Source organism: Carassius auratus, chromosome 2 (genome assembly GCF_003368295.1).
Source record: "Carassius auratus strain Wakin chromosome 2, ASM336829v1, whole genome shotgun sequence".
NCBI lineage: Eukaryota > Metazoa > Chordata > Actinopteri > Cypriniformes > Cyprinidae > Carassius > Carassius auratus.
This window is the reverse complement of record NC_039244.1, coordinates 9,764,397-9,777,395: the sequence shown is the minus strand read 5'-3', so window position 1 is coordinate 9,777,395 and position 12,999 is coordinate 9,764,397. Positions and strand designations below refer to the sequence as shown.

General features: G+C 37.3%; 1 protein-coding gene across 16 annotated transcripts in view; it reads right to left on the bottom strand.

Annotated features, from left to right (window-relative positions):
• Nucleotides 1-1,251: 1,251 nt before the first annotated feature.
• Nucleotides 1,252-12,999, bottom strand: part of LOC113115091 (discs large homolog 1-like protein) — a 128,804-nt gene continuing 117,056 nt past the window's right edge. For 9 of the 16 annotated variants that reach the window (XM_026282372.1, XM_026282389.1, XM_026282414.1 and 6 more), the window contains 8 exons: nt 11,157-11,256; nt 8,895-8,936; nt 7,173-7,223; nt 6,964-7,065; nt 5,979-6,151; nt 3,998-4,107; nt 3,355-3,446; nt 1,252-2,288 (listed from right to left, as the gene is read on the bottom strand). In XM_026282372.1, the coding sequence (XP_026138157.1) occupies nt 2,182-2,288; nt 3,355-3,446; nt 3,998-4,107; nt 5,979-6,151; nt 6,964-7,065; nt 7,173-7,223; nt 8,895-8,936; nt 11,157-11,256 (777 nt within the window). In that variant the 3' untranslated portion in view covers nt 1,252-2,181. Of the gene's footprint in view, nt 2,289-3,354; nt 3,447-3,997; nt 4,108-5,978; nt 6,152-6,963; nt 7,066-7,172; nt 7,224-8,894; nt 8,937-10,864; nt 10,899-11,156; nt 11,257-12,999 lie in introns of all 16 variants that reach the window. The other 7 variants (XM_026282406.1, XM_026282466.1, XM_026282484.1 and 4 more) reach the window with 3 other exon arrangements.

The window sequence follows — 12,999 nt, the reverse complement described above, 5'->3', positions numbered from 1 at the left end:
CAGTGGAGAGTAAGCTGATCATACAAATTCATTTGAATTAGCCGGGGGCTCTCCACCTCTGCTCCTGGAGAGCTACTGTGCTGTAGACTTCATTCCCAACCCTGCTTCAACACAACTGCCTGTCATTTTCAGGTTACCTTGAACACCTTGATTACCTGGTTCAGGTGTATTTGATTACAGTCTGAGCTGAACTTTCAGGACTACAGCTATCCAGAAACAAGGTTATACACATAAAATAGTCACAAAAAGTCATGAGAGTGTGTCTGAAAGTTCTGTCATCATTTACTCACCCTCATGTTGATTCAAACCTATAATACTTACTTGAAATTAAAATATTTGGAAGAATGTTGGTAACCTAACAGTTTTAGTGACCACTGACTTTTATACAGTATGAATGTGTTCTCAAAAAATATCTATAATGTTCCAAAGATGAAATTAAATCATACAGGTTTGGAATGACATGAAATAAGCAAATGACAATTTTTTTTTTTTGAGTCGACTATCCCTTTAAGGTGCCAGAAATGGCCTCACAAAATAACATCTGTGCCATAATCAATGACAACATTATCAGAAGTGCTTAGATGTGTACAGCTAGACAGAATAATATGTGCAGATGTCACCTTATAAATAGTCTTAAGCCCTCCATCTGAAGGAAGACTCACACCAGCACTGTGCTGTATGAGAAAGATTTAGTTTTATTTTTCTTGAATTAGCCATTCTCTTGTTAGTTTTGATCAATGGAATGAATCAGATCTGTAGGTTATTTACACGTTTCTTTTGTGCCAGTCCCAAAATGTCCCCAAAAAGCAGCGTCGGTGAGGTGGTAGAACAAGCAGTCTTAGTATACAAAACAATCATGTTGAAGGAAGAGCAGGCAAGACCCCCTCTTCATGACGGCTTTAGAAAAAAGAAATCTCTGTGGAGCTTCTAGCTGGACAACACCAGCTCTACTCCAGCCCAGTGAAGCTCTTCTTCCAGCTGAGACGGTTTGGGTCTGAGAGGGGGACACTTGGAGCAGATGATGTTGAAGTGGTGGGCAGAGAGGAGGAAGAGACAGAACTAGCTTCAAATATTGTGTTTATCATCTGCTCGGCTCTGTTTTCTCCGCATTCCCCTGCCCTGCATCTGATCATTTGTTTCAGTTTAGGAAAATAAAGGGTGGTAAATATATTCATACTATTGATTTTATTTATCCTTTGCTCTAATATACATTTTACGATGTCAAGAAAATAACTCCCATCATAATAGTGCTGAAGTAAAGCTCAATATAGACTTTTATTATAACAAAATAGGCAGTTTATGGAGGGTTAAATATCTGTTAAGATCTCATTGTATAATAAATTTCTTCCACATACGCAGTGACATTTTATTGCCTCTTAAAAATATCAGTTTCTTATAAATGGCAGACTTTCCTAAATGTAAATCAAAGTGTTGAAAACACGTACTCTGTAAGACACTGTTGTAGACTGACATTCTAACAGTGGCGGCACACGTCTCACATCTGTGCAGCGGGACATCATCTAAACACAATGGCTCCATAACACAGACGATCAGAATGAGGAGCATAAGCATGCCAATACAACAGTCAAATGAGAAGTAAATCAACAACAAAGAATGTGTGGAACATACAGGACTATGGAGGAAATGAACAATGAGAAAGAAGGGCGGAAGAACACCTGGTTTTAGAAGCTACGACGTGCAAAGTTTTGTGTTTCTCACCATTTTAATGAATCCGATGCCTGAGACTTGAGTTCCATGTTACCATTTACACGAAAAGAACATAAAAGGGGTCAAATCAAAGAGACGTGTGCCAGAAAATCCAGATCGCCGTCTTTGTCCTTACAAAGTAACCTCCCTTAAACATTAAGGAACTGTACCTTCTCCAAACCCCTGGTAAACAGATGCTGGTCTGGCATAGTTTTGCTTTCTGTAAGCATGGAAGCAGTAAAGATCTGACGAGGACAGATCATCTTCTCTTGAAATAGCTACTGAGGAACTAGAAGTAGGAGGTGGAGATATAGGAACGAACAGAGATTGAAGAATGCTGGATTAAGGAATTAATCTGTTGAGAGAATTCTGCCATCTGCAGAAGCCCAACTGAGATTACCAGAAAGAAAAAAAAACACAGAATCAATAAATAAACCAGGCAGAGAAAGAGGGATGATAAACTCCTGAAGGCGTTCATAGTTTCTCCTTGGACTGTACCCATATGTATGGCCCAGACTGTTCCTCAATTATCTGCTTGACTAGATCGTAGATCTCTTCCAAAGTGTCCCCTTGAACAACAGCTGCAACGCAGAGATGATCACAGTGAGGTGACAAGAATAAAACACCTAATACATTTAGATCACACAAACTGCCAACAGTCACAGACAACCCAAGATTTGATCTTCTAAATTATGCTTTGCAAATGCAAATACAAAATATATTATATTAACTCTTTTTATCTGCATTGTTTTATCCGTATGACTTTTCATTAAAAATAAAAAATCCAATTGTCCAGCCATCATTCCCTGTTTCAAATGTGTATAAATATGAGGTAACACAAAGATCAGAGTCACTTAATCATCCATCACAATGAGTAAAACCAGTTAAAAGGCAGTTCTACAATAGGCAACAATTCTGTTAGATCAAAAATGAAGAAGTTCCAATCAACTGGAGATGTTCAAAATCATCCCAGAAGTGGACATGTGTTTATGTTGTTTCAATGCACGGCGAGGAGGATCGTTTGATCGAGTTGCCAAAGATTCTCCAAGGATCACAGCTGATGAATTGCAAAAATTTGAAATTATGTCAGAAAGACTCAGAAAATATCAAATAGCACCTACGTACATGACCACAAGCTGCTTGGGAGGATTTCAACTTAAAACAAGAACTTAAAACAAGACAGCGTTCCATAGTCAGATGAAACCAAAAATGTTCTGGACATCCTGTTCTGACACATGGCTTTATGGATTTTATCAAATACCAATAGAGTAAAAATCTGACTGCCTCTGCTAGAAATCTTATAACTGGCTGGATCATCAATCAAAACAAACATCAAAATCAACATAAAAATGGGTCACTGAGCACAAAATGAAGATTCCGCCAGGGCCAAATAATTTTTCTTTTTTAATATTTTGAATAAAAGACCAAAAAGAAAAACAATGCAGATCTTTCACAGCCTTCTCTGCTCATATTTACCAACTCTCTCTCGCTCTCGAATTACATTCGATCAGTTCGTGTTTCCTGTGTAACCCCGACCTCATTATTTTTACATATTCTATAATGTATTGTAAAATCAGAAATGTGAGTTGGGGTTAGCTGTTGTCTTGATGCCTATACAAGAGTCACAGACAGATTGAGCAAACACACCTGTGAAGTGCTCCATGAACTCCTGTTCCAGCTTCATGGCTCTGTCGTAGGTCTTCCTGCCTTGTTCCTCTGTCAGTCTTTTATTCATCTCCCTGAGGAGAGAGCAAACAGCATTACAGCAGGAGACAGAAAAACACTAATAAATCAGTGATGCTTGCATACTAAACTGTTTTGAGAAATAAATAGATTTAACTGTGCTCCAATAGATATCCCACCTATTCCATCTGCACTATGAAAATGTATTAAGGCCCGTTCACTCCAAGGACAATAACGACAAAGATATAGTTCTAAAATAGTTCTCAGTATTAAAGAACAGCAGAGTCCACACCACAACTATAAAGATATATGCACACAAAAACGATATCGCTGGAATCACTTTCAGACATTTTTTTCCCAGCTGATAAACAATTAAAAACATTGACAGCCAATCAGAATCCTTCCTGCTGTAATGAGCTCGAGAATTTAAATCGTGCACTTGGAATAAACAGACGATATCGTTCACTGGTGTGGATGTTAATATCGTTTTCGTTGTAGTTACCGTTCTTGGTGTGAACAGACCTTAAGTCAGAGCGGGAGTGTGACCTTATTAACAGACAATGTTCTTCTTTGTAAATGCTAATCTGATTCCTTGTCTTTTACTCACATGATGTTCTCCACTGATTTTGGTTTGATGAAAATAGCGACGGGGTAAAGCACAGCAACTTGCAGTCTCTTTATGGCATTGCCTGATACATCTAGAATGCAATGTTTGCCCTGAGGAGAGCACCAAAGACAAGGTTTCCATACAGCAAGCAATAAAGGTGGAAGGTATGTATTATAGTCCTGTGTTGTCAGCAGTTGTGCAGGTGTATCATGCACATCGTGCCTATTTCTCCAGAAACAATGCTTAGTTCCATTCCTCAATAACACCATAAGTAAACATTGTGCATTGTTTCCTGGTAAATGTAATGTACAGTATTGTTCAAAATAATAGCAGTACAATGTGACTAACCAGAATAATCAAGGTTTTTAGTATATTTTTTATTGCTACGTGGCAAACAAGTTACCAGTAGGTTCAGTAGATTGTCAGAAAACAAACAAGACCCAGCATTCATGATATGCACGCTCTTAAGGCTGTGCAATTGGGCAATTAGTTGAAAGGGGTGTGTTCAAAAAAATAGCAGTGTCTACCTTTGACTGTACAAACTCAAAACTATTTTGTACAAACATTTTTTTTTTCTGGGATTTAGCAATCCTGTGAATCACTAAACTAATATTTAGTTGTATGACCACAGTTTTTTAAAACTGCTTGACATCTGTGTGGCATGGAGTCAACCAACTTGTGGCACCTCTCAGCTGTTATTCCACTCCATGATTCTTTAACAACATTCCACAATTCATTCACATTTCTTGGTTTTGCTTCAGAAACAGCATTTTTGATATCACCCCACAAGTTCTCAATTGGATTAAGGTTTGGAGATTGGGCTGGCCACTCCATAACATTAATTTTGTTGGTTTGGAACCAAGACTTTGCCCGTTTACTAGTGTGTTTTGGGTCATTGTCTTGTTGAAACAACCATTTCAAGGGCATGTCCTCTTCAGCATAGGGCAACATGACCTCTTCAAGTATTTTAACATATGCAAACTGATCCATGATCCCTGGTATGCGATAAATAGGCCCAACACCATAGTAGGAGAAACATGCCCATATCATGATGCTTGCACCTCCATGCTTCACTGTCTTCACTGTGTACTGTGGCTTGAATTCAGAGTTTGGGGGTCGTCTCACAAACTGCCTGTGGCCCTTGGACCCAAAAAGAACAATTTTACTCTCATCAGTCCACAAAATGTTCCTCCATTTCTCTTTAGGCCAGTTGATGTGTTCTTTGGCAAATTGTAACCTCTTCTGCACATGCCTTTTTTTTAACAGAGGGACTTTGCGGGGGATTCTTGAAAATAGATTAGCTTCACACAGACGTCTTCTAACTGTCACAGTACTTACAGGTAACTCCAGACTGTCTTTGATCATCCTGGAGGTGATCATTGGCTGAGCCTTTGCCATTCTGGTTATTCTTCTATCCATTTTGATGGTTGTCTTCCGTTTTCTTCCACGTCTCTCTGGTTTTGCTCTCCATTTTAAGGCATTGGAGATCATTTTAGCTGAACAGCCTATCATTTTTTGCACCTCTTTATAGGTTTTCCCCTCTCTAATCAACTTTTTAATCAAAGTACACTGTTCTTCTGAACAATGTCTTGAACGACCCATTTTCCTCAGTGTTGGCTTCATCCTTAAATAGGGGCCACCTGATTCACATCTGTTTCTTCACAAAATTGATGACCTCAGTGATTGAATGAGACACTGCTATTTTTTTGAACACACCCCTTTCAACTAATTCAACTAATTGCCCAATTGCACAGCCTTAAGAGCGTGCATATCATGAATGCTGGGTCTCATTTGTTTTCTGACAATCTACTGAACCTACTGGTAACTTGTTTGCCACGTAGCAATAAAAAATATACGAAAAACCTTGATTATTCTGGTTAGTCACATTGTACTGCTATTATTTTGAACAATACTGTATGTATATTTAGTGGTATTTAGTGAAAAAGCACTTTTTATGCTGAGAAATAAATCTGGATCTCACCTTTTCTGCCACCTCTCTGACAGACTGGACACTGGTGCCATACAGGTGACTGTTGTACTGGCCTGCTTCGATGAACTTGTGCTCCTGTATGTCTCTCTCCATCTGCTCTCTGGACACAACAAAGTGGTAGTCTCTCCCGTCCACCTCATAATCTCGCTTCGGCCTTGTTGTATCTGAGACAGAGAGCAGCATAAGCTACAGGCTTAATTTCTGTACTAAACCCATGGTTGTAGTATAATTACTTAATTTAGTTAACAAGTGTTTGCAAATTTGTAGTTTCAAATACAGTATGTATATGAATTTGAACAAATGCATAAAGTATTAAATAAAGTTTATTCTGTGCCACAATATTCAAAGGCCATTATTTTTTGCTCAGTGAGGGTTAGGAGAGGGTATTTTTCATGAGTTTGTCATAACTACAACAATTTATATCTGGATTTTGCTTTTTTTATGCTTGTTTTGGCTTATTTTCAATATTTTAAAGTGATATTTTGCTTTGGTCACCTGGCTAAGAACCTCTGATTCTTTTGTAAGTTATATCAGTATAGGATTTCCTATCTACTATCAGCTTACATGCTTACAAACCTGTTTGTTTGAACAAAAAATTGGAACTGTGAATTGTTTTTAAATAAATAGAACCTCAATAACCTCAATAAACCATATGGTCAACTTAATTGTGCAGCCCTATCAAACAGAACCATGTGAATAATAATCTACATCACTTACTAGAGGAATTAATCTATTCAATAGACTTTTCATAATAAAAAAATACTGTTTACATTCAATAAAACAATTATTGAAACCTTTATCAATTAAGGCATTAAAGCAATAATAAGGTGTTAACTTGCCCAGCCCTTATATATATATATATATATATATATATATATATATATATATATATATATATATATATATATATTTCCACTGCAGCATCTGGAATAATGTCTCCCTCATTATGTTATCTAATCAGTGTACAGATACGTACGAGGAACACAGGAACCGAATTTGTCAGGGAACTCTGAGATCAGGTCATCGTTTACTCTGTCTTTCATTGGACCCAAGATAATCACTGGTCGCGAGTAGTTCACTGTGGAAAGACCATTCATGAAATCAGTCACATTCTCCTGTAAAGAATCACTGATGTGAAATCTCATAGGTTGATGTTGCTGATACAGACAATCATTAACATTTTACCTTCCTGCTGACAGACTGGCTCATATGACAACACATATTCCTCTTGACCACCTGAGAAATTAACACACACATACAGTTAAGCTTAGAAAAATAAATATTATTGTGCAATGTTAAATAGTTTTATTAAATACAGTCAAGCATATTAAGACCCTGAAATGGATGCAATGTTTTCTGCTCATGCATTATTATTATTAAATGTGTGAAATTGCAGAGACAGCTACGTGAGATCCCCTTGTGGCCACTAGAGGTCTGTATACCGCACAAATGATTAGTGAAAAGCAATGGAGTCCTCCATCATGATGTCATAATGATTAAAGTAGAGCTCTTTCTGTGGATCTCAGTAGGTCTGACTGCCCCCGTGTGCACTATGAGTTACAGGCAGATACATGCTGTAAATAAATGAACATCGATCTTCAAGGTTAAGGGCAGAATTCCTAAGAGCCTGTGTCATGCTAGTGCTGTTTACTGCATCAAAGTGTAGCATACTGCATACTTAAAATATTAAATATTAAGCATTTATTTCAAGGCAATGGAATTAACTGCCCGATTTGTTAGTTATTCACATGTATGAGAGATCACAAAGGAAAACAAACAAAATGTCTGGCACTGAATGACTGCATTTTCCAGCAAAAGTATATATTGCTGTCATGGAGCTCCATTGCACTATAGCTAAGCTATATAATTTATTCTCAAGTAATCAAAATGTATTTATTAAAAATGTATTAAAGTACTGTATATCCATAGAAAAATAAATAGCTACAAAATTAAATGTATTTATTTATTTAATTTAACACAACCATTCAACATTTTGGGGTCAGAAAGTCTCTTATGTTTACTAAGGCTGCATTTATTTGATAATATATATATATATATATATATATATATATATATATATATATATATATATATATATATATATATATATATATATATATATATATATAAAATGTAATTTATTCCTGTGATAGCACAACTGAGTCACGTGATCCTTCAGAAATCAATCTGACATGCTGATTTGAAGTGACAAAACAAAGTTGAAAATTGTTGAGCTGCTTCATATATTTTGTGTAAACCAAGATACATTTTTATTTAATGTGTCCTTGTTCAAGAAAAGCATTCAAGTATTCTTACTGAAAAAAATTAAATAAAAAAATCATCCTGACCCCAAACTTTTGAACAGTGATGTATCAAGACCAACGCCCTGCATTAATGTACATTCTGTACTGCTGATCACAGCGGTGTGTAATATCTTGCCCCCATGAGACATTATAGTAATATCTTTTGAGTGGCTTTGATATAGCACCACTGTGACTCTGACTGTCTCTGACAGAGAGAGGGCAGGGGCTGGGAAATGATGGGGTGGGTTCACTGTTGCTATGGAGACTGAGCTAGGGGCTGGCAGAGGGCTCACTGATTGATTTTGGTATTGTATCTGTGAAGCTTCTGGAACATTACCCAGCCTGTCTCGCTGCAGTGCTGCTCAGTTGAGGGGGGCAGGCAGTAGTGTTAACTCTTGATGAATCAACAATAGCATTCCTTTGTAATTTATTATATTAACATTGGTAATGTATTCATTTTTATGTTGCATTATTAAATGGATCTCACATACACATTAATGCACAGCAGAGAGGACAGGGGAGAGAGTAACAGTGTTAAATGTGTGTGTGTGTGTGGGGGGGGGGGGGGGATAGATGAATGGGAATGTTGGAAGGAAGAACTTACGGTAACTACTCTCACTATCACTGGCATTAGAGGTCATGTGCTCTGAAATCATAACAGAGGTGGAATGGATGATGAAAACCAAGAACAGGAGCACATGATGATGCTTGAGGTGACTCAAAAATACCCGTCCCATGTCTCACCACAGTGGAGAAATACTCACACCACTAAGGGACATAGTGCATCTTCTGAGACCCCATGAAATGAGTTTTGTGGCTTTTAGACCGTATCTGGTAGTTTTGAGGTTATACGCTACTGTACTCTAAACAGTTGACAAAGTGTCAAAGTCTAGCACTGGTCATAGTAAAATAAATAATAATGAAACATTTTCCAAATAAATTATACGTACATAATTTAACATTACGGTTTAACTCTGCTTTCTAAAAAAACTGGTCAGAATTCATGAGATTAATCCAAGCGGCAACCTTCTGGTCTCTCTCATGAAACCAACACGGAAGTGAATAAAAAAATCTGTAATTCATCGACTGGCCGCTAGAGGCTGGCTCCACAAGGAAGTACAGCAGAATTTTTTTTTTTTTTTTTTTACAGCCTGGTACAAAAGTGGTTTGGTTCTATATAGCTAATTTTGGCCTTCATTACAACTGTGAGGGGGCAATTTTTTTATTATTACCCATCCATTTAAATTATCTTAAGCCTTAAAGTTTATTGCATAATTAAAGGCGTGGCCACTTGAGTGACTAGATGGCCGTGGTTTCAGCAACCAGCTCACGCCTCTTTTTTGCCCATTATCGATTATCCTGGAGTGACGCATGGTGACACACTGCCAAGATGGCGACAGCCCGCTCTGCATTGTTTTTACAATATTTAGTATTTTTCAATATACAAAGAGGTTAATGATATCAAACATGTTTTAAAATGACTGAACTAGCAAATTTACAGATATAAAATGTTAAAGGGAATGTGCAAAAATGAAATTTCTCTTTTTAAAATGTATTTACTTCATATCATGAACAGATCAAATAAATAAAATAAATGCCTAAATTAAATATCACCATCATATAAAACAGTGATCTCAAACCCTGCTTTTAGAAAGCTACCTTTGAGTTCAGCTCCAACCCTAATAAAATAAACCTGAACCTGGTAATCAAAGGTCTTCAAGGTAACTTGAAAATCACAGATAGTTGTGTTGGAGCAGGGATGGAACTTAAGTCTGCAGCCCACAGCTGGAGACCCTTGAAATAAAGTGATCATTTCTCTTCAAAAGACTAGAATTTAAAAAAATATATATTTATTTTTGTTTCAAAGATGAAAATCTTATGGGTTTGGAATGACATGGGGGTATGTAAATGAAGATAGAATTGTAATTTTTGGGTGAACTAACCCTTTTATTATTTATATTCCAGCAAAAGATGACTCATCTCGCAAACAAAGATGCATTTAAAGTTTCGTCCAAGATTGAGATTGCCCCTCAATCTCACATTAAGGATACAACCTCCAACCAGAAACAGCAAATCGCAAATACTGGTTTGTTTTCAGCTCGCATTTAATTTCCATTCCCAAAAATCATTTAGTTACAAAGTATTTGGAATTTATTTTTGAAGGTGTCTTCAACGCTTTTGCCCATATTAGTGTGATCTGATGGAGTCATTACCATTACAAGGGACCTTTGAGGAGTTGACAGTAAACTGTAATTAGATAATAGTTTGACTATCTAGTGTATGATGGCAAATAAATATCAGATTATTAATAATAATAATAGATTTTCTCATCAAGGGAAAATAAAGTATGTAGGTACGGAATAAGAGGAAATTCCATAGAGCACAATGAGACCGAAAGTAAAAAACAAAAACAAAAAACCTTTCACCTCCACCATCAACAGCAGATATAGAAAAACTGTTTGTTTTGTACTGGATGAATTATGAGAGTGAGTAATGAGATCTGTGAGAGGAAGAAAGATAGAGTGGAAGTCTGGTCCAGAGGTGACCGAGTAGGCATCTTCATGGGAGACTTACTCTGGCCTTTGGATAGCATGTCATCTGGGTTGTCCTGTGGATCGGTCAGGAAGGGAGCAACAAGAGAGACAACAACCACAAGAGTACAAGGGTTACTGAGACACTCTAAGGCCTGGTCCAACCACTGAACACAGCAGGCACCAAGCTGTCCCTGTCCACTGGTGTTGCTATATCTAAAGCAGGCTCTGATGTCTGCTGTGTCCAGTCGAGCAGTGCCCACCTCTGTCCTTCTGACCTGCTGCTGCCCTATTCTTGCCCAGCATTCTGCTGAAGTGCTGATTTCTGTACTTACGGTCCACATCGCTTGTTTCCTGCTCACTGGCCTCCTTGTTCTTGTAGAAAGGGAACTTGCGGGAAAACAGATTCTTTTTACGCTTGTCATTGAGGGACTGCTGAGGAAGAGAAGGAAGGGGAGGGCAAAAGAAAAGAAGGGAAGGGGAAGAGTGCCGTCTAATGTCCATATGAAAAAAATAAAGGATGAATGTTCTACTCTTGACTTTGTGGACCTCTGACGCCTTATTTAAATCCCACTGCTACAATTTCTTTTTTATAGATGTTAATTAATGGAGGACGTCACAAAGTCAGAATTGTATATGAAACGCATGAAGAACTGAAGTGGACAAATAAATGGATTTGAGTCACAGACTTAAAAACAGCTAGCAGCAGGAAATCTCAAACACAAGAGAAGCAGACGGACAGATTTGCATGCAGAGGGTAAGAAGCATTGCGAGTGTGCCACAAGCATGTGGAGGCCTTTAACTGCTTTGATTGTGGCTGGTTTCTTATCAGCAGCGACATGCAACAAAACAAAAAGCAAGTTGGCCTGATTTCCTTTTCTTTCATTCAAGGGTAGGCCAATATAGTATGAAATACTTTGCTGGGAAAACAGCCTGTATCTAAAATTATTTAAGCATATGCAGCACCAGGAATACAGGTGCATTTCCATTCCTATGCAGTGATCAGTTATAAGCCTGGCTGGTTTACACTGCAGCACTATGGATTATCGGAGAGCGCTGGATGGTAGGTAAAAAGAGAAAAGTGTGAGAATGAAGGACAGGAGAGGTGAGGTGTGGCATACAGGAGGAGGAGCAGTCCGACATCAATGGCAAGCGTATTTGTCCTTCGTTTTCCTATCATGCATGTTTTCTAGGGCTGTTAGATAATCTGGTGTTTTGACTTCTATGCCTCATAAAATGAGTTACAGATGTATAATAGCACTGTTATATGTGTTATATAACATATGGCCATTTTTTGGGCCTGCGACACTTGCAGCTATGCATGCTGTTAATTTAGACTGTGCCATTCATTTGGCAGACTGATTAGTATCAGAATATTACATTCCACTGAATGCACTGACTGAGCATTATTAATCGTGAGTTAATATCAAATGGTCAAATTTTCACAGAGGTAGGAACATTAGCAAATACTAATTTGTAAAGCGATCTGAAATGCATTTCAAAGTCATTCTAGACACACAGTAAAAGCAACATAAGAGCTTTGTTCCAATCCCTAGTGAGCTGCCAAGTATGATACTCCTGATGAAAAGGTTGCTCCATTAGGAAGGAAGCAAGTGCAGCAGATTGAAATGCTGCTTTCTAGGATTCCACGTTTCGGACAAAATCTAAGGCAGCATGCCAATGTAATTAATCAAACGGCTGGGGTCAGCAGGATGTCTTTCTTTCTTTATTAAATGAAAGGAATTACCATCTTTATCAGTGAGGATGCATTAAATTAACATTTATAATGTTACTTAATATTTCTATTTAACAAAACGCTATATTCATTAAAAAAAACTGATAAGTGTCATAATATGTATTACAAATAAAGCAGCACTGTTTTCTACATTTATAATTAAAGGAAATCTGGAAAATGATTTCTAAAGAATCATGTGACATTGAAGATTGGAGTAATGGCACAGGAATAAATCACATTTTAAAATAATTAAAACAGAAAACAGTTATTTTAAATTGTAATAATAATTAACAATATTACTGTTTTTACTGTATTTTCAAAAACAGTAAAAATCTTATCGACCAAAAACTTTTGAATGGTATTTTATGGTTTGCAGAGAAAGCAATCCCAGAACATATTGAAATGAACTCTAAACTTAATGCAAGGTGGAGGACAAGTTGAGA